Source organism: Herpailurus yagouaroundi, unplaced genomic scaffold (genome assembly GCF_014898765.1).
Source record: "Herpailurus yagouaroundi ecotype Mexico unplaced genomic scaffold, PumYag 196, whole genome shotgun sequence".
Taxonomy (NCBI): Eukaryota; Metazoa; Chordata; class Mammalia; order Carnivora; family Felidae; genus Herpailurus; species Herpailurus yagouaroundi.
The window spans coordinates 17,131,107-17,152,474 of NW_024412427.1; the positions used below are offsets into that span (position 1 = coordinate 17,131,107).

General features: G+C 43.4%; 1 protein-coding gene across 1 annotated transcript in view; it reads left to right on the top strand.

The window, feature by feature from the left end:
- The window catches only part of PANK2 (pantothenate kinase 2), a 38,838-nt gene extending 19,647 nt beyond the window's left edge, over nucleotides 1–19,191 (top strand). Inside the window, 6 exon segments of the mRNA XM_040446815.1 lie at nucleotides 5,020–5,372; nucleotides 10,065–10,318; nucleotides 11,399–11,575; nucleotides 13,622–13,745; nucleotides 15,036–15,161; nucleotides 18,626–19,191. Coding sequence (XP_040302749.1) covers nucleotides 5,020–5,372; nucleotides 10,065–10,318; nucleotides 11,399–11,575; nucleotides 13,622–13,745; nucleotides 15,036–15,161; nucleotides 18,626–18,676 — 1,085 coding nt within the window. The 3' untranslated portion in view covers nucleotides 18,677–19,191.
- The last annotated feature ends 2,177 nt before the right edge of the window (nucleotides 19,192–21,368 follow it).

Consider the following 21,368-nt stretch of genomic DNA (forward strand, 5'->3'; position numbering starts at 1 on the left):
TTTCCTTATAACTTTGAAGCTAGTGCTCCATTATCTTCTAGCATCTATGTCACTGATGAAAAATCCATTTCCACCTTTATGTGATTTATGTATCTTTGTAGGAATATGCTTTTGTCTTTGGAAGTGTTTAGGATTTCTTGACATTTCAATAGGATGTGTCTAAGTCTGTCTGTCTGTTTGCCACTAATTGGTTCTGCTTGACACTTAGTGAACCTGATGATTTATGTCTTTCCTCCTCTGCCTTCCCCAGGAAATTTCTGGGACTCACAGAAGTTATGGTTCTGTATTTCTATATATATCTACTTTTCCTTCATACCTGAGAGGATTTGGGGAGAATTTCTTAGTTTTGTTTTCCATTTTTTTCTTTGCCTATTTTGCTGTTAAATACATCTTTTGAGCTTTATTTTGGAAATAGATTTTTTCCTTTTTCTTATTTTATAAAACTCTTTATTGAGGAACAATTTACATACAAGCAACTGCATCTATTTAAAGTGTATAATTCCATGCATTTTGACAGATATATAGACACACCCATGGAGCTCTCCCTTCACCTCCAACAATCAAGATTTGGGTTACTACCAAATGTCTATCAACTGATGAATGGATAAAGAAGATGTGCCCCCCCCCCAATGGAATACTACTGCACAGTGAAAAGGAATGGAACCTTGCCATTTGCAACAATGTGGATGGAACTGGAGGACATTTTGCTAAGTGAAATAAGTCAGTCAGAGAAAGACAAATATCATGTTTTCACTCATTCGTGGAAGTTCAGAAACTTAACAGAAGGCCATGGGGGAAGGGAAAGAAAAAAATACATGAATAGTTACAAACAGAGGGAGGCAAACCATAAGAGACTTTTAAATTTTTTTTTTCAACGTTTTTTATTTATTTTTGGGACAGAGAGAGACAGAGCATGAACGGGGGAGGGGCAGAGAGAGAGGGAGACACAGAATCGCAAACAGGCTCCAGGCTCCGAGCCATCAGCCCAGAGCCTGACGCGGGGCTGGAACTCACGGACCGCGAGATTGTGACCTGGCTGAAGTCGGACGCTTAACCGACTGCGCCACCATAAGAGACTTTTAAATACAGAGAACAAACTGAGGCTGGAAAGGTGTGGGGAGGCTGGGGGGTGGGGAAAATGGGTGATGGGCATTGAGGAGGACACTTGTTGGTATGAGCACTGGGTGTTGTATGTAAGTGATAAATCATGGGAATCTACTCCCGAAGCCAAGAACACACCGTATACACTGTATGTTAGCTAGCTAACTTGACAGTAAATTACATCTATATTTAAAAAAAAGTTTTGGGTTAATACAGAAAGTTTTATTCTGCTCCTATAGTCCTTCCCTCCACTTCCTCCCCCAGCCTACAATCTACTTCCTATCAAATGCAGAAATGATTGCTTTGCATTTCCTGGAGTTTCATATGCGTGGAATCATATAGCATGTAGCCTTTGTGTGAGGCTTCTTTTACTCAGCCTGTTTTTGAGACTGATCTCTGTCAAGTGTATACTAGTTTGTCCCCTTCCCTCTTTTTTTGGTTTCCAAAGCTTCACAACCCCCAACTAAGAAATTAACACTGATACAGTTCACAGACTTGACTTAGACCTAACCAGTTATACAAAAACTCTTTTGTGTATACGTATTTAGTTCTATATAATTTTATCATGTGTGGATTCGTGCAGTTACAACCACAGATGGCAATCATTTGTTAGTTTCTTCTCATTTTACCCCTGAGGATAATTATGATTCTTTTTAAGTCTCCTGTTTGTTTCTGAAACTCTTTCTAAGGATGTTTAGTTTCTCGTTTTTGTGGTGTAGATATCCCTTTTGGTGATTCTAATTTGTGAAGTGATCATCTCTATTTTGAGGATTGCTTTTCTGTCAGTGGATGCAGTATCTCTTTACCAGTTTCTGAAGGTGGATTGTAGGGATATATGTCCAGATACGTGTCTCCTCATTTCTTCTGGGATGATAGTAGCTACTTGGGTGGGTGCCATTCTGAGTCTTTGGCTGAAGTGCTTGTGTTTAATGAAGACTTTGCCTCTGGAGGGGTGGAGGTGTGGGGAGTGGTTCTCAGTAGAGGGAAGTGGTTGGTCTGTTCATTTGCACCAGATGCATTCCCCACCAGATCACCCATGACCACCAGAGCCTGTCCCTGTTTCTCCATGGCAGCCACTCCTATGTACAGCTTGATGGAGCACCCGTGTACTCTCCCAGCCTTCATAGCTGCTCCCAATTTTTATTTTATTTATTGATTTATTTTAGAGAGAAATTGAGAGCTTGAGTGGGGGAGAGGGGCAGAGGGAAAGAGAGAGAGAATCTCAAGCAGGCTCCCTCCTCAGTGCAGGCCCAAAGAGGGGCTTAATCCCTGGGATCATGAGTTGGATGCCCAGCTAACGAAGCCACCAAGGCACTGTTTATTTATTCCCAGTTTTTTTTTTTTTTTTTTTTTATAGTATTCTTCTTTTTAGGGTTCTGGACAGTTACTGCCCTTATCAACTTAGTTTTGCTGACCCTATCGTTTCTTGTTTCCCGGAATTATTTTGGAAAATAATACATCAATAAATCTGTATCTTTAGTCATTTCTGCGATCTAAGCTAGGAGGGCAAGGCAGTCTGTGCAGTCCATTTTGATCTGATCTCCTGAAGCTATTTTTTGGGAAGGATTTTTTGGGAACAGATATTAACTCTAAAATATGTTACCATAAAGTCCTTTGAAACCTTTTATTTTGGGGACATCAGGTTTTGAGAAATTGACCACTGGAGCTTACATGTTACATAAGGTTGGGAATTTCCTCTATTTCTAGTTTGCATACTAAACCAGAGCTCTGAAAAGTTTCAACATTTCTTCTTTGAGCCGAGAGGAAGGATGTAGATTTTCATTCTCAATCTTTTTTTTTTTTTTTTCAAAGTTGAGATTCATGGGTAGTCATTTTGTTGTTTTTTAATATTTCATTGTGTAGTTTGGGCTTATTTGTGCAAGAGGGCTGGGTTGACTCAATATTTTGATGTTTTTCTTCCTGATCTTTGTGACTTTTTTTGAAATAATACATTTTTAAAAATATGTTTTTTATTTTTATTTTTTAAAATTTACATCCAAGTTAGCATACAGTACAACAATGTTTTCAGGAGTAGATTCCTTAATGCCCCTTACTCATTTTGCCCACTCCCCCCATACCCTTTAGTAACCCTCTGTTCTCCATATTTAAGAGTCTCTTAATGTTTTGTCCCCTTCCCTGTTTTTATATTATTTTTGCTTCCCTTCCCTTATGTTCATCAGTTTTGTATCTTAAATTCTTTGTATGAGTGAAGTCATATGATACTTGTCTTTCTCTGACTGATTAATTTCACTTAGCATAATACCCTCTAGTTCCATCCACGTAGTTGCAAATGGCAGGATTTCATTCTTTTTGATTGCTGAGTAATACTCCATTGTGTGTGTGTGTGTGTGTGTGTGTGTGTATATATATACACACACACATAAAAGATAAAGATATGTATATATATACATATATATACACATTTATGTACGTAAAAGATAAGATGTGGTGTGTGTGTGTGTGTGTGTGTGTGTGTGTGTGTGTGTGTATACACATGTGCATTCATCCATCGATGGACATTTGGGCTCTTTCCATACTTTGGCTATTGTTGATAGTGCTGCTAAAACATGGGGGTGCATGTGCCCCTTTGAAACAGCACACCTGTATCCCTTGGATAAATGCCTAGTAGTGCAATTGCTGGGTCATAGGGTAGTTCTATTTTTAATTTTTTGAGGAACCTCCATACTGTTTTCCAGAGTGGCTGCACCAGTTTGCATTCCCACGAGCAGTGCAAAAGAGGTCCTCTTTCTCCGCATCCTCGCCAACATCTGTTGTTGCCTGAGTTGTTAATGTTAGCCATTCTGACAGGTGTAAGGTGGTATCTCATTGTGGTTTTGGTTTGTTATTTCCCTGATGATGAGTGATGTTGTGAGCATGTTTTCATGTGTCGGTTGGCCATCTGGATGTCTTCTTTGGAGAAGTGTCTATTCATGTCTTTTGCCCATTTCTTCACTGGATTATTTGTTTTTTGGGTGTTGAGTTTGTGTGATAAGTTCTTTATAGATTTTGGATATTAACCCTTTATCTGATATGTTGTTTGCAAATATCTTCTCCCATTCTGTTGGTTGCCTTTTAGTTTTGCTGATTGTTTCCTTCCCTGTGTAGAAGCTTTTTAAAAAAAAAAATTTTTTTTTTAATGCTTATTTTTATTTTCGAGCATTTTGAGAGAGCATGAGCAGGGGAGGGGCAGAGAGAGAGAGGGAGACACAGAATCAGAAGCAGGCTCCAGGCTCTGAGCTGTCAGCACAGAGCCCGACATGGGGCTCGAACTCGCAGACCATGAGATCATGACCTGAGCCGAAGTCGGATGCTCAACCGACTGAGCCACCCAGGCGCCCATTGTGCAGCTTTTTATTTTGATGAGGTCCCAATAGTGCATTTTTGCTTTTGTTTCCCTTGCCTCCGGAGACGTGTTGAGTAAGAAAGTTGCTGTGGCCAAGGTCAAAGAAATTTATGCCTGTTTTCTCCTCGAGGATTTTGATGGCTTCCTGTCTTACATTTAGGTCTTTCATCCATTTTGAGTTTATTTTTGTGTATGGTGTAAGAAAATGGTCCAGGCTCATTTTTCTGCATGTTGCTGTCCAGTTTTCCCAGCAGTATTTGCTGAAGAGACTGTCTTTATTCCGTTGGATACTCTTTCCTGCTTTGTCAGAGATTAGTTGGCCATATGTTTGTGGGTCCATTTTTGGGTTCTCTATTCTGTTCCACTGATCTGAGTGTCTGTTTTTGTGCCAGTGACTTTTTTTTTAAAGATATTTTCCAGATCAGACAGAATCCTGTTTCTTTTCCCAACGCCCTTTTTGTTTCTCTAGTCCTTGGAAACCTCAGGGTATGAATAAATTGCTAATCTAGTACGTATGTGTTTAGTTTTCAGAAAAAAAAAGTTGTTCTGACCTTTTTTTTTCCTTTCCCATTTAGTTTTTCCATGGTTTGGCTTGGATATTGGTGGAACCCTGGTTAAGCTGGTTTATTTTGAACCCAAAGACATCACTGCTGAAGAAGAAGAAGAAGAGGTGGAAAGTCTTAAAAGCATTCGGAAGTACCTGACCTCCAATGTGGCTTATGGGTCCACAGGTATTCGGGATGTGCACCTGGAGCTGAAGGACCTGACTCTGTGTGGACGCAAGGGCAATCTGCACTTTATACGCTTTCCCACTCATGACATGCCTGCTTTTATTCAGATGGGCAGAGATAAAAACTTCTCAAGTCTTCACACTGTCTTTTGTGCCACTGGAGGTGGAGCGTACAAATTTGAGCAGGATTTTCTCACAGTATGTATTTTTTTTAGCTTACATACAATTTATGGTAATCTGATCGTTAAAAATAATACCAGTAGCAAGTGGTGGAATCATTTCCATTTCTAATGGAACTTGAGTTTTCACCCGATTAAGATTAGAGAGATGTAAATTGAGTTGTAGTCTGGAGTTGCCATCTAGAGATTATAATAAAGCTGGATAAGCAGTCTGAGGAACTACCTACGAGGAACAGGTCATTAGGTCTGAAACTATGAGGGGCGTCTGGCTGGCTCATTTGGAAGAGTGTGTGACTCTTGATCTTGGGGTCATGAGTTTGAGCCCCATGTTGGGTATAGAAATTACTATTAAAAAAAATCTTGGGGCACCTGAGTGGCTCAGTTGGTTGAGCTTTTCACCATTGATTTAGGCTCAGATCACAATCCCAGCGTCGTGGGATCAAGTCCTGTGTCAGGCTCCGTGCTGAGTGTGGAGCCTGTTTGGGATTCTCGTTCTCTCTGTCTCTCTCCCCCTCCCCCTCTTGCCTTCTGCCCTTTTCCCCCAGTCACTCACACTCTCTTTTTCTAAAATAAAAAATGTTAAAAATCTTGAACAATGAGATTGGAAAAATAATTTTGGGGCACCTGGCTGGCTCAGTTGGTGTAATATGTGACTCTTGATTTCAGGGTCGTGAGTTCAAGCCCCACATTGGGCATGGAGCCTCCTTTAAAAAAAAAAAAAAAATTAAAAAAAAAATGTCATTTCATGTCATAAAATTTTTTCCAGGGGCACCTGGGTGACTCAGTTGTTAAGCATCTGATTTGGGCTAAGGTCATGATCTTACGGTTCATGAGTTCAAGTCCCACATTGGGTGAGCTCGAGTCTTACTTCTGGTGAGTTTGTGCCCTGCATCGAGTGAACATGAGCCCTGCTTTGGGTGAGCCCTGTTTCTCTCTCTTTCTCTCTGCCCCTTACTCACTTGTGCCCTCTCTCTCTCTCTCTCTCTCTCTCTCAAAAAAAAATTGTTTACAGTTTCATCTACCACATAATTTCTCTTGTCCCCCTCAATTGTTTCCTGGCAAGGTTACTATTAAAAAAACAAGGAATGCTGGTCCAAAGCAGTGGCCTCTTGGTCTCAGGGCTAGTCTGAAATGGTTAACAGCAGAGCCTTCTCTCCCCAAATGCCTTCTGATATGTACTCTTCTGCACTCTTGTTATATGTGTCTCTGAATCATGTCTGGATGCTGGGGGAGTGCCAGTGGGTGCCTGACTTTGTTTTCATTTAGTAACACTGTGTGCAAGGCCTTGAGGCTAGGTCCATTGAGGGTGGATGTGGTTGTGGGGTAGGTGGGAGAGTAGACAAGTGAATTGGCCAAAACTCTGACTTTCAGGGTCAGAATAGATTGAAAATATCTTCAGTGACTATGGTTTAAAAAAAAAAAAAATTTGTGTGTTTATTTACTTTTTGAGAGAGAGAAAGAGAGAGACAGGGGTGAGCAGGGGAGGGGCAGAGAGAGGGAGACACAAAATCCAAAGCAGGCTTTAGGTTCTGAGCTGTCAGCACAGAGCCTGATGAGGGGCTTGAACTCAGGGACTATGACATCATGACCTGAGCTGAAGTGAGACGCTTAACTGACTGAGCCACCCAGGCATCCCCAGTGATTGTGTTTTTAATGCCACTAATGAGAATGTTATTCTAGAGATTCTGCCTTTGCCTTTGTTGTTTTTCCTTTCTTTTTTTCTCTGTGTGTCATTGTGTGGTTTGTGACATCCTCTTTCTTTGTCTTCTTTCTCCTGACTTTCTCCTGTTACTGACCATAATCCTAATATAGAATTGACATGAATTTTTATCAAGTTTTAATATTCTTTGCCTGAATTTCTTTTGGTGGTTTGTTTTTAGTGGTTTCTCTTCCAGCAGTGAGGAAAGAGGAAGTTTAGTTGGAGTAGAGACGGTTCCCTTCCTTTGTGGAAGCCTCATAGTGGACTCTGGATCATAACTGATGGGTAAAGGAGAAAACCTTTTGCAGGACCCTGTATAGATGCCCTTTGGAACATATTTGAAAACCATTCAGGCTGTTTCCAGAGGTTCAGCATTGTATGGTAATTCAAGGGGACGGTGCAAAGTGAATTTTAGACCTTAGAAATTGGTTCTTAGGCTTTCAGGTTTCTCATTTGAATGCACCAGTGCTGTCCTTGAAAATTATAGGAAAATGAAATGCCTATCAAATGCTCTTTGTGCATTAAGAGTAACTAGTATTTAATAAACCACAGTGGAATATTTTTTTAAAATACTGAGTTTATTTTGTTGCCTTTTTTTTTTTTTTAAATTTGAGAGAGAGAGAATCTTAAGCAGGCTCCACGCTCAGTGTGGAGCCCATATGGGCCTCTATCTCACAACCAATCTCATGACTGAAATCATGACCTGAGCTGAAATCAAGAGTTGGACGCTTAACTGACTGAGCCACCTAGGCATCCCTACTTTTAATGTGCGTTGACTTTTAATGTGAATCAAATTTCTTAACATACTGGGTTTGCTTGTTGGTGTAACACATTATGTTATGAATACCTTGCATTAGTGAAATTAGCTATGCATTTATTCGTCTAACTATCACTTAGGGGCTGGGATTCATTAGGAATTAGCAGGACACTTCAGGATGACAGGAATTCTAGAAAGGAAAAGGAAAAAAAAACTGTAGAAAGAAAAAGGAGACCAACTGTTTGGGCTCCACTAGGCCACCAGTGTAAAATGATGAAATGAAAATACAGAAAAGGAGATACAGAAGAGGAAATTCAGATTCACATGCAGGAAGTTGGTTTTTAATTCATCTCAGTAGAGAGGGCATGAGCAGGTGCCATAGGGACAGTGATGAATACTTCAAGGGCTTAGGTTTGGTCAGAGGAGTAATTTAATATTCTTACTTAGGGATTAAGGATTAAGATGAAGTTACCTGTTAATTTCCCTCTTTGCTGTGGATCAGAATAAATTGAGTAGAAATGTAATCAAGTGAGAGTTGACTTAAACGGGGAGGACTTGCAGGGCTGGACGCACTTGTAAACAGAAGTAGGTGCTGTAAGGGGGTTAGGAGGCAGTTTTACCTTCGTCACATATGTGGAGTGTAAGTGCTTGTAAACATTCACGTGGGTTAGAAGTTCAGCAAGTAAAGTGGGGAATTTTTTTTAATGTTTATTTTTGAGAGAGAAAGATCAAGCAGGGGAGGGGCAGAGAGAGAGGGAGACACAGAATCAGAAGCAGGCTCCAGGCTCTGAGCTGTCAGCACAGAGCCTGACACAGAGCTCGAACTCATGAACCTGGAGATCATGGCCTGAGTGAAAGTCAGATACTTAACTGACTGAACCACGCAGGTGCCCCAAGTGGAGATGTTTCTTTATGCCATCTCTCCAGAGTCACCACTGTTAGAAGTTTATGTATCTTTTTAGTGTTCTCTGCATTGACTGTATGACACACACGGATGCATGTAAACTTGGCTTTACACATAGGCACGTTAGTTAGGGTCACGTATTATGAAGTGTTTCTCAACTTGCTTTTTTGACTGACAGCATGTCTTGGAGTTCTTCCCACCTCAGTTCTTAATGACTGAAGATCCTTTTTGTTCTTAATGGATCCTGTACATTGCTTTCTTTTAAAAAAATTTTTTTTTTCAACGTTTTTTATTTTTATTTTTGGGACAGAGAGAGACAGAGCATGAACGGGGGAGGGGCAGAGAGAGAGGGAGGCACAGAATCGGAAACAGGCTCCAGGCTCCGAGCCATCAGCCCAGAGCCTGATGCGGGGCTCGAACTCACAGACCGTGAGATCGTGACCTGGCTGAAGTCGGACGCTTAACCGACTGTGCCACCACCCAGGCGCCCCTGTACATTGGTTTCTAACATGAATAATAATCGTTCTGTTATTTAAGTGGATTACATTGGTAACACTTGTAAATTTTGATACTGCTAAAATCTTCTCATCCTCCAGGGACTATAGTTGGTTTATTTTTTATTTATTTAAAAATTAAAAAAAAGTTTATTTTTGAGAGAGAGACAGAGTGTGAGTGGGGAGGGGCAGAGAAAGGGAGAATCCAAAGCAGGCTCCAGGCTCTCAGCTGTCGGCCCAGAGCCTGATGAGGGGCTTGAACTCACAAACTGTGAGATCATGACCTGAGCTGAAGTCAGACACGTGTCCAACTGAGCCACCCAGGTGCCCTGTAATTGGTTTTAGATAGTGAAAAACCTTATTACCTTCTAATTATATACTTTGCAGCCCTTTGACGTCTGTTTATTAATAACAAAGTGAGGCCTAGTTTGATACTATTCTATAGCTTCGAAGATGGTTGTTCAGAGGGCAGATGTCTGAGTCCTTGTGGCTCCTGCCATGTGTCACCAGGTGTTTGAGTCACTTGAATTTCTTGGAGTTGGCTTTCTAATAGGGCGGTGATCTCACCTCTGCTCCTGACTCATGGTCCCTGTGAGTAGACATCTTGTTTTCTGATTGGGTTTTGGGCACATTTCTCTGGCTGCTGCAGTGGTTTGTAGGTGGAGTGTATTTGGGTGTGTCTAATCAGATCGTCCCTATGTTTTTTGTCTCCAGCTTTGTTCTGTAAATCATATGTACGAATAGTACACATCTGTGAGCACTTCTGTGGTTTGTTTAATGTAGAGGGGTGCCTTATTAAGCAGAGTTTTTATTTTTGGCTTGTTAGAAAGTCTGAATATATTTTTATTTCATTACAGATAGGTGACCTTCAGCTTTGCAAACTTGATGAACTAGATTGTTTAATAAAAGGAATTTTATACATTGACTCAGTTGGATTCAATGGACGGTCACAGTGCTATTACTTTGAAAACCCTGCTGATGCTGAGAAATGTCAGAAGTTACCATTTGATTTGAAAAATCCATACCCTCTGCTTCTGGTGAACATTGGCTCTGGGGTTAGCATTTTAGCAGTATATTCCAAAGATAATTACAAGCGGGTCACGGGTACCAGGTAGGTCTTTTATATAAAGGTCATTGCTCTTGATATCGTGATGAGCTAAAACTGAGTTTTCAGGTATTGCATATAAGTACACCTTTAAGAATGTGTTAAAATTATGTGAAAAGTAAAAAAAAAAAAAAAAAATATGTGAAAAGTGGTTTTTTTCTGGAATTATGCAAACAAATATCGTTTCTCTTTGAAAATTCTGATTTCTTGACTTTAATCTGTATTGTTCAATATTTCATTATCATAGTTCGGTAAAATATTTCATTGGCAGATTCGTTGAAGCCCACAGTCCCTGCCCTCAGATAGTATATGATGTGCATATACCATAAAGTTACCAAAGCTACTAGTTAGCATCTATAAGGAGAAGACAAGGCAAGATCCCAGCTTTGGAACTGGCCTGGATCTTATACATACATGTGAACATGCACACACTCACAGTCACACACCCACGGGATGGTCTGAGATCTAGAAGGTGAGGTACTGAGCAACAGAAACATGATTGGAGGAGGGTAAGCCGAAAGGGGTGGAGAAGTGAGTGGCAGGCAAGAGTGAATATGCTGTGGTTTAAGGATTAGAGATCGTTAGATGCAAAACAAGGAGCTGGGGTTTGGGATAAACAAGGTTTTTTAACAGGTGTCAATTACAGAATGAGAGGAGTAATTTGGGGGGAGAAAACCATTAATGGAGAAGTTCTTTGCGGGGTGGGGGACTGATGAGCCAGGATGACAGGGGGCTTAGAGAGACAAAGGGAGGAGGTGTTAGCGTGGCCTGGGTGTGTGGCGGGCAGATCTGTGCCCAAAGCTCCTGACACTCAGCAGATGCCCATACTGCACTGGGGGCGCAGGCAGGGAGGTGGGCCCAGTGTTTTGCCTCACTGTTTTTGGCTCATGTGAGTATGTACCTTCAAGATATGTATCAGGCGCCCTGAGTTTATCTTTCTGCAGTCTTGTCTGCCAGTGGCATCTGCAGGATTGGGTTAGGGCAAGAGTGGGTTGATGTCCGGATATAATTTCCAGTTCATGAATAATTACCTTCTCGTTCTTATTTTTAAAATGTTCTAATAGTGTGTTGTTTGTTTTTAATCAGTCTTGGAGGAGGAACTTTTTTTGGTCTCTGCTGTCTTCTCACCGGCTGCAGCACTTTTGAAGAGGCTCTGGAAATGGCATCTCGTGGAGATAGCACCAAAGTGGATAAACTAGTTCGAGACATTTATGGAGGGGACTATGAGAGGTTTGGACTGCCGGGCTGGGCTGTGGCATCCAGGTAAGGGGGCTTGTGTGTTCTGAGAAAGACAGGAATAAGATATTAAATATTGGATGTATCTTTTTCCTTTTAAACGGTTTTATCCAGCTATAATTTACATACTGTAATATCACCTGTTTAAAGTGTAAATTTTAGTGGTTTCAAGTATATTTACAGAATTTTGCAGTCATCACCATAGTCTAATTTCAGTACCTTTTCATCATCCCAGAAAGAAACCTTCTGTCCATTAGCTGTCACTTCCCCTTTCCTCTACCTCAGTCCTTGGTAAACACTCATATGTTTTCTGCCTGTAGATTTGCTTGTTCTGGACACTTCATATAAATGGTGTCCTATTATGAGATTTTTGTGACTGGCTTCTTTTCACTTAGCATGTTTTCAGGGTTCATCCATGTGGTAGCATGAATCAGTAGTTTGAATTTCCATGTGAATTAAAAACAATTTTAATGTTTTTATTTAGAGAAAGAGAGAGCATGAGCAGGGGAGGGGCAGAGAGAGAGAGAGAGAGAGAGAGGGAGACACAGAATCCGAAGCAGGCTCTAGGCTCTGAGTTGTCAGCACAGAGCCGGATGTGGGGTTTGAACTGGTGAACTGCAAGATCATGATGTGAGCTGAAGTTGGATGCTCAACCAACTAAGCCACCCAGGAGCCTCTCCATGTGAATTTTACCATCACCTTGTCAGTGGCTGCAAAAAAGGCATTTAGGATTTTGATAGGGATCCTGTTGAATTTGTAGGTCATGTTGGAGGGTATTGCCATCTTAACATTATCAAGTCTTCTGATCCAAGATAAAATGTCTTTCCGTTTATTTAGAATTTTGCTTTTTTTTTTTTCTTTTTAATGTTTATTTTATTTTGAGGGGAGGGGCAGAGAGAGGGGGAGAGAGAATCCCACTGTGAGTGCAGAGCCAGATGCAAGGCTTGATCTCACAAACTGTGAGATCATGACCTGAGCTGAAATCAAGAGTTAGATGCCTAACTGACTGAGCCACCCAGGCATCCCCTAGAGTTTTGCTTTCTTTCGCCAAAGTTATATTTCTAGTTTTCAGTGTACGGTTGTTACACTTCTTTTGTTAAATACATTTCGAAGCATTTTATTCTCTTTGATGCCATGGTAAATGGAATTCTGTAAAAATTTTATTTTCAGCTATTTAGAAACACTTGTTTTTTTGTATTGGGACACATTAAAAATTTTTTTAAATGTTTATTGTATTTTGAGAGAGAGTGTGAGTGGGGGAGGGGCAGAGAGAGAAGGAGACACAGGATCCGAAGCAGGCTCCAGGCTCTGAGCTGTCAGCATAGAGCCCAACGTGGGGCTTGAACTCACGAACCGCACTTAACCGACTGAGCCACTCAGGCGCCCACACGTGATTTTTTAAAATGATAGTAAAGGACCACATATATATGTGCTTATGTGCTAATTTCAGGGACTTTGTAAATGCTGCACGTTTTATGTTTGAGTTTGCAGCTTTTGTGCACTGTTAATCACTTCCTTTTCTGTTGGGTTTGTGTTTTGATCGGTTATTAATGTAGCAGTGCTGCTCTACAAGCACTTTGAAGTACTTGGCCTTCTAGGGAAATCTGACACTCTTCTGTAGTTGACTCTGGGACGCCACTTTGCTTTACTCTGATAAAGCAGTTTCCGAGCTGCGAACGTGACCATTCAACTGATCGGTATGGCTGCGCAGCTGGGACTGAATCGCCAATAGAGGTGTCTCCCTGGAGCTGTCCTCTGGCTGCGGAAGGCACAGTGGCGCCTTAGAGTGGATCTGATGAGGTCCTAACTGGACGTACAAAGATCTGTTATCAGTGCTAGATGTCACTGGGAGCTGTGGGGAAAGGCATTTACTTATTCAGAATGCTTGAGCGGTTTCTTCCAAGTTGCATTTCTCTTTGAACAGATGCTCTGTTATTTTGTAATAAATGGTTTGAAGATTTGAACAATGTCGCCCTAAAAGTCACATTTATCTTAGTAGAGTAACATTCAAGTTCCGTTGGGCTGTGTTGTCTTTTGGTTCAGTGGCCGCATGTTTTTTTTCTTCCTTCACAGCTTTGGAAACATGATAAGCAAGGAGAAGCGAGAGGCTGTCAGTAAAGAGGACCTCGCCAGAGCAACGTTGATCACCATCACCAACAACATTGGCTCAATAGCAAGAATGTGTGCCCTTAATGAAGTAAGGGGACCTGGATTTCTTTAGATGCTCTGAGGAGAATACAGAACTTACTAAGTGGGCCTCAGCCCTGTGTACAACGTCTGTCTTGTCCGCACAGTACCTGAGTATAGTTGTATGGGGTGGAGTTTCATTGGCCATGTTAAAGCTCTTCAAGTGTAGACTGCTCTTAACTGATGTTTTTTCCTCAGTGAAGATAAATATTGCCACTATGTAAAAGTAAAATCACGTCTTTTGAGGGGAAAGTAGGAAGGTAGGAAGGCAGTGAGAAGTCCGGGTGATGGGGGCAGTGGGGGGTGGGGTGGGGTGTGGGGCGGGGGGGTTGTAGGTGGGGTGGACAGCAGCCCCATCGAGCCTGGAGTCCCCGGGAAGGCATCCGGAGGAGTCGCCGAGGCCGGGAGAAGAGAGCGGGCAGCCGAGGAGCGCCCGCCCCGTGCGCCGCCGCGAGCTGTCTTTGTGCTTTCAGCTTCTTTACAGTGCTGCCTTGTAGCATTCGGGTCAAGCAGCATTGTACAGGGCTATGAAAGAACCGAGAGCGGCCTTCCCCGGGGTCCCGATGCTGCGGCTCCGCCACTTGTCCCTGCTCACGCGGTTTTGCTTACATTTACTCTGCTCAGTGGATCGGGTAGGCATGCGGCTTAAAAAAGAAACTTCGAAAGGCACAAAAGGGGATTGTCTCGTTTTTAATTAAAAAGCTACTGTATCAGCATCAAGTAATTAAAAACATTCTTCATTTGAATATGTTAGTTACTGTTTTCTTTATCGCTTGTTCCTTTTCCTGTGCTTTTATAAGATATATTAGTTGGTGTCGGTGTACGTGCCAATTGACATTTTTTACTCAAGTATTTAAAATTACACAGCTGTGTTCTTGGTTTGTTTCTGTGTCATAAGTCACTCCCGTAGAGCTGGGTGTGGGTTGCTCGCCAGCGATCGTTCTGCAGTAAGGCATTTTTATTTTTTTTTTTCTTTCAACTTTTTTTTTTTTTTTTTTTTACTTTTCTGTATAAAACTTTTACCAGAAGTTATTGTTTGTCATACTTAATACAAATGTTTTTCCTAATTTGTATTCTCTTGTGACATTTTCTGGCATGGCTTGAGGTGGGTCCAGAGTTGTCTGGGTTCAAATTTAAGTAGCCTTGGACCAACTAGATTAAATGTAAATACTTCTTAAATTTTTTGCTCAGCAGTCAAGTTGCTGCTAAAAACTATGCACGTGGTGCTCTGTTTGGGGTAGCTTTTACGAGAGAACAGAAATTAAGATGAAAACTAATTACCTTTTTTTAATGTGCTCAGAACATTAACCAGGTGGTATTTGTTGGAAATTTCTTGAGAATTAATACGATCGCCATGCGACTTTTGGCATATGCTTTGGATTATTGGTCCAAGGGGCAGTTGAAAGCACTTTTTTCGGAACACGAGGTAAGCGGACTTATTTCTCGCGATGTGTTACGAGTGTAAAGGGCATGCAGTTCCCACCGCTTGGAACTCGAAGTAGATGTGAAATGGACTGCACTGCAGTTCTTACTTAATTTTTTGTAGACGTATGATATAGGGTTTAACTTTGTAATGTTCAAAAGCAATTTCTTACCTGATTTAATGCAAGGGAAATTTTTGGTTAACTGAATGTCAGCAATTTTTTTTAAGATTAAAAAAAATTTATTTCTTTATTTTGAGAGAGAGAGCACGAGCACACACAAGTCGGGGAGGGACGGAGACGGAGACGGGGAGAGGGAATCCCAAACCGGCTCTGTGCTGATAGCACAGAGGGGCTCAGTCTCATGAACTGTGGGATCATGACCTGAGCTGAAATCAAGAGTAGGACACTTAACCAACTGAGCTACCCAGGCACCCCTGAACGTTAGCAATTCTAAAGAAAAAAAACCTTGATAAACATTCACCTGTATTTCTAGCGTTACTTTTTTCCAAACCATCCATTATGTTTTTCCCATTACATTTTGTAAATGCACTTACTCGGGGTTCTGCTTTTTTCATTTAGATGTTGGCTTTTGTGTTATTGATACAGTTCATGTGCCACTCATATAAGATGTGTGTTCTGAAAACAGACAGAGAAATACGTTCCAAGATTAGAACCACGTAAGAACTTCATACCTAGACAGGCTAGAAATGACAGAATGGAAGAAAATCATTGAATTGCTCCACCTGAAATTCTGTATGGGAAAGTGCCTTTCTATTTTTCCAGTTTGGGGAAAAAAATAGGACCATAGCTATGGAGGGGAACCTCTCTTCTGTCCCCTTGCTTGTGCGACATTTGAACTATTTATTTCCAGTGTTGCTGGATCTTAGTGCTATCACATTTTTCAGAATTGTTTGTGTATATTTACTTAACAGTATTTATAGGAATCGGCAGAATAAGATTTGAAGTGCTACAGGGATTGCCTTTTCCTTTAAAGTTGCTCTGAGTTTTTCCTGTTCAAGTGCCCTTATTAAGTTCATTGTTAAAATTCAAGGTGTACAGATTCCCCTTATCAAAGCTTAAAGGTTAGTCATCTAATTGTTTAACTTTATTTTATTAAAAAAAAAATTTAATTGAATAAATTTGACGTGTAACATTGTGTAAGGTTTACAGCTGGTCACTTTGATACATTTATGTGCTGGGAGGTGGTCGCTGGTGCGGCCACCTGGCCTGATGTGATGGTGCTGCATTATTACTGGCTTTGCTTGTCCTGCTGTGCATGAGATCTGTCTGGCTTATTTACTGCCCGTCAATTTGTACGCTTAAACATTTTTTGCTTTTAATGTTATTAATAAATCGGTACCAAATTATCTTTCAGTTTCTTACATCTTTTATATACATCTTGCTTTTTGTGATTTTTGACCTGTTCTATTTTGCTTTAATGTTAGAATAAAAAGAAACTCTCTTTAATGTTACATTGCAGTAGAACTTTGCTCCTGCTCCATTTCTACCTCTTGAAACTTTCCTAGGCGGAAGGTGGAGATTCATTTCTTAGGTTAACTTTTCTTTTTTTTAGTCTTCACACCGTAACAGTTATAATTTGAACACTTTGTGGAGTCTTGGTTTTACGTTTTGTCATTCTTACTGCCTGCTGACTTCATGTTCCTCTCTGGTTATGCTTGCTGGCCCTGCTGTCTCTTTTCCAGTTGCATCTAGGCTTCTGACTCCAGTGTTGATCGCCGCACTTGTGGAAATTTGATATGTTAGGCTCTGACATATGAAGGCTCTTCCCGTGTGAAGTCAGGAAGTGAAAGTTTTGTATAGATTCCTCTCTGCCCTCTGTCTGCCTTTGCTGTTCTCATCTTAGCATTTTGTAGCTTGTAACGACTTACACCTTCTGCTCGGTGGCGGGTCTTGGGTCTTCAGTGGAGCGCATTACATTGGTTAACTTCATCTCTTCTTTTGTTGCAAAATAAAAGATCCAGAAGGCCACGGGAAACACAGTGCGTAGCCAGCTACTAAAACGAGTGCCCGCCGGTGAGCCCACCTGAGCCCACCCTCCGCCAGCGGGTGCACTTGTGGGCGTCCTCTCAGGATGCTCATCGTGTGGCTGGCTGTTTTTAAAACCAAGAAACAGAGTGAGAGGAGAGGCTTCAGCTTCTCTCTTGTGTGGCCACGTTTCTTGGAGAAGCTTTCCTTGGAAAACGGAGTGGACTTCAGTTATTTATGATATTTAGAGACCGTTAGCACGTTCTTTGCAATCCGTCAGCATGTCTTTCAGGATCTTCCCGCTTTCCTTTTTCAGTCGTTTTTGTCTTTCTTAAAGGACTTTGCTAACTGCCCGGCTAGCTCAGTCAGTAGAGCATGAGACTCTTAAAGGACTTTGCTGTGGCATCTTATCCCTTGGAGACCTTGACGGATCCTGTATCCTGGTAGGACTGTTCTCTGAGGCCCGCAAGCACTGTCTTTTTACCAGTGTGGATTTTGTCTCATTTTTCTGTTACAGTCCTTTTCTTTTTCTTGTCTGTTTTTGGGTTTTCATGTCTTGGTTCTTGGTTGTATTTGACCTTGGCTACTTACTTCTGGAGATGGGCTTGCATTGTCCTCCTTCAGCTGCTGCTTCTCGCTCTCATGCCTCTGCTCTCTCTCCAGGCTCTTCTGTTGCTCTTTCACATGGTGCTTTTCTGTCTGTGTCCCCCCCCCCTTCGTGTCCCATTAGGGCACGCACGGTTGTCCACTCCTCTGCTGCCCGCCTCTGCCAGTGCTGCCCCGACCACTGCCTTGCTCCAAGTGCAGACATCCAGTTACTTGCTGGGTGCGGCTGCTTGGCTGCCTGGGGCACTCCGGCCTTGCACGTGCTGTATGGAAGCCGTTCTTGCTCGCCACATCTCTTGCTCCTGTACCCTCGTGGCTGTCACCAGATGTATGGGGGACACCTAAGCCTCCCTGCTGCCCTCTTCCCTTTCTTCAGGCAGGTCTTGAGTCCGTCCCAATCTCTTCTTGCTCTCCTTCCCATCCCCAGCCCAGTCAGGCCCTCCCCCTCCGTGACCTGCCCCTGCCGCCCCCACCCCCACCCCCCCAGCTCTTCCTGCCCCATCAATCTTCAGGTCCCATCTTCCCTTCATTCCTTAGTTGTCTGGAAATGCTCCGGGCCTCTGCTGCTTCTCACGTCCTCCTTCTGCAGGAGGCAGCCCAGGTACGGGCTCTTTCCAGAGGGAACTGAGCTGCCATGGGCTTCATAGCTCCTGCAGCCCTCACCGTGGGTTTTGGTCTCACATGCTGGCGTGCCCGGGTGTTTTATACATCCAGCCCTCCTCCTCAGCCTGGGAGCTCCTTGGAGCTCAGCAAAATAGGTGCTCAGTATCGGGAATTAAGGGCACTGTTGGCTTTAACACTAGTAATGATATTTATCGTAATTTAAATAAGTCTAAGGAAAATTGCTCTCATTTGTGGTGTACTTTTTTTTCAGGGTTATTTTGGAGCCGTTGGAGCACTCCTTGAGCTGTTGAAGATCCCCTGATCACCTGGGGAGGGTTCCTGGAACATTGCACAATGGGATCTGTGAACTTTTGTTTTTTAAGAGACTCAATTTTATGATGGTGTACTACCCAAATCAAAGCAAGGAAGGATGAGTGTATTTTTCTAAGTCATCAAGATAAATCCTTAAAAATTTAGTCGAAACTAGTAACCACTAAGGAAAGATACATATAAAAAGAAGTGGACATGTCCACGGCAGTGAGGATTTGCTGTAGTTAAGTTGCTTTTCAGTATAGCTTTGTTAAACCTGCCATGTGTTTTTGAAATTCCCCGTGTCACTTACTGGGAGCCACTTCAGGGGAGAGCTGTTCAGTGTTCAGCTGGCTGGTTTTGTGTCCTGTTGAACGTGCTAAATGTAAGGCAAGTACTATATGTTGTAATCTCATCACAATGTAGTCAGTATAGCCTTGGAGATCATTATCTGTGAATTAACTCTGGTGTTCATTTAGCCTCTGTGTGAACATATTGGAAAACATGTTTTATTTAAGGTTCTGCAAACTTAGAGTAATTCTGTACTTGTAATTTTGGCAATTGAGCAACTTTGGGGAAGGGCAGTTCCAGGTTACCCTACACTGCAGATCCTGGGAAGGTGTGTCTGGAAAGATGGGACTTAGTCCACCCTGGGAAGAATGCCCTTGGAGGGGCGTGGGGGGGTGGGAGGTAGGGAGTTAAGCGGAGTTAAGCTAGTAGAAAAAGTGCACCTGGAAGACTAAAACCAGACTTCTCGATTCGACATTTTCAGGGAATCGGGGAGAATCTGATTGTTTCTGGCTGGTAGAAAGTGAGGAATTGAAGTCCATTGATTAACTCCTAGGGGCAGGGTAGGGAACTTTTGCCTTCCTCTCCCACTCAAGGTTTTTACTTGCTGGAAGCTGGCAAGGCTGGCTCTGAGCTTGGGGTAGGACTGAGCATGAGGGCTGCATGTGCGAGGCTCAAAAGGCAGCTTGAGGAGTCTTGGTAAATAGAGATTTAAGATGGAGTCTCGGTAGAGATTGACTTAGAGCGTTTTCTTTCTGCTGTGCAGAATAATTTAAAAAACCCTTCCCCTTGGAGATAGAATATTGTTTTGAGTCTTATCTTGTGTATTTTTGTGCCTGCATTGCTGTTGAAGGCCATGAAAGGTCTGTATAAAGCAGCCTTTGAACTAGAAGGTAACCTCAAGGCTCTGCAGCCTCCTTGCGCCTGGCAGGGACCTAGGTTGGAAGAGTGCAGGGCTGGGTCACCAAGGGAGGAGGGTCGGTCGGATCCCTTGGCACCCTTTTGTGTTGGCCGCGTGGGGGCAGCAGAGGCATGTGCCAGCTCTGGGACCAAGGGCAGTTGGCAGTTGCTTGCAGGGCAGGGAGTGGCCATTTCTCAAGGGCGCCTCTCAATGCAGCTGGGCACCAGCGGGTTGTGGGTACTGTCAGCCTGGTGCAGGCCAGAACTGGAGGAAAGCTGTGGGAATGGGACTTGTGGCTCCCGGGAGCCAGTCAGCCTCTCTTCTGCTGCTGCTGGCCCTTGCGGGCCTCAGTCCGCGTCCCCTCTAATCTCGTCTGTGCTTGGTGGCCCCACCTTCCCTACAGCCATCAAAGACCATGTCCCTACCCACCTGCTGATACGCAGTTGTGCTCCTGGGAGCCCCTGTGCCCCAGACCCTCCTCCCCGCTTGCTCTTCTCCAGAGGAGGCGGGGGAGGGAGGGAGCCTGCTTCCCTGGTGGAGACCCAGGCGCCTGTGCTGGGGTTCCCTGCTCTCCCCACACGTACTGTGCTCATGAGGCTGTGACCAGTGCTTACATGGCTGGCCTCATACAACCTTTGTTCTCCCTGCAGTTTAATGGGAACAAACCTGCCTGAGGTCACACAGCTAGACCTGGGCAGAGCCCCCTCCTGCATAGCGTTCACCTTCCGTGTTCTGCATCCTTGCCACTTCCTGCTCTTGAAAGGCTGCCTCTGTGACTTCTCTGTACTTTGTGCCCAGCCCAGAGTGTCACTGCCTGGGAGGGTGCCTGATCAGTCACCAGTGGGTTGTTACTAAGTCTAACGGACATTTCACGTCCTCTTCTTCCGTTCTAACACAGCAGACCCCTCTTCCTTTCCTTCTGCCTCCCAGGCCACTTCTGCCCGTGCCAGCCACTTCTCCTCTGAGGACAGATCTTGCCAGCCCCCTGGGCGCAATTCTGGACTTCCCTAAGCAGTCATCAGCCCTGGACATTGATTTCCAAGGTAGCGGCCCCTCACAGCCCTTGCCTTTATAGCCCCCCGACAAGGACTGCCTTCCCCTCTTAGCACTGTGTGTCCCCAAGGCCATCTCTGCACGGGAGCTGCTCACATTCTCTTCCGAGCCTGATCCCAGTTTACTGCCACTTTGCTACCTCTGGCTTGTGAGATGCATGTAAACTCCCACCCCCTGGCACCACTGCCAGCCCCTGGTGTAAGCTACTGCCGTCTCAGCAGCGTCCCTTCCAGTCTGCCCTCCGTGAGTTGGCGAGGCCCCCCCCCCCACCCCGCCCTCCACTGGAGGCAGTATGTGCACGTGTGGGGTGGCCGTGGTTAGGACCCAGGTGGGAAAGGAAGGTGGCCTAAGCCAAGATTGGAGCAGTAGACGAAGGCTTAGAGGGCTGGGATGCGGTGACTGGATAGTGGGGAGGGAGTCCCAGTGAGGCACCCAGGCTTGTTGGGAAGGCTTGGTTTTGGAT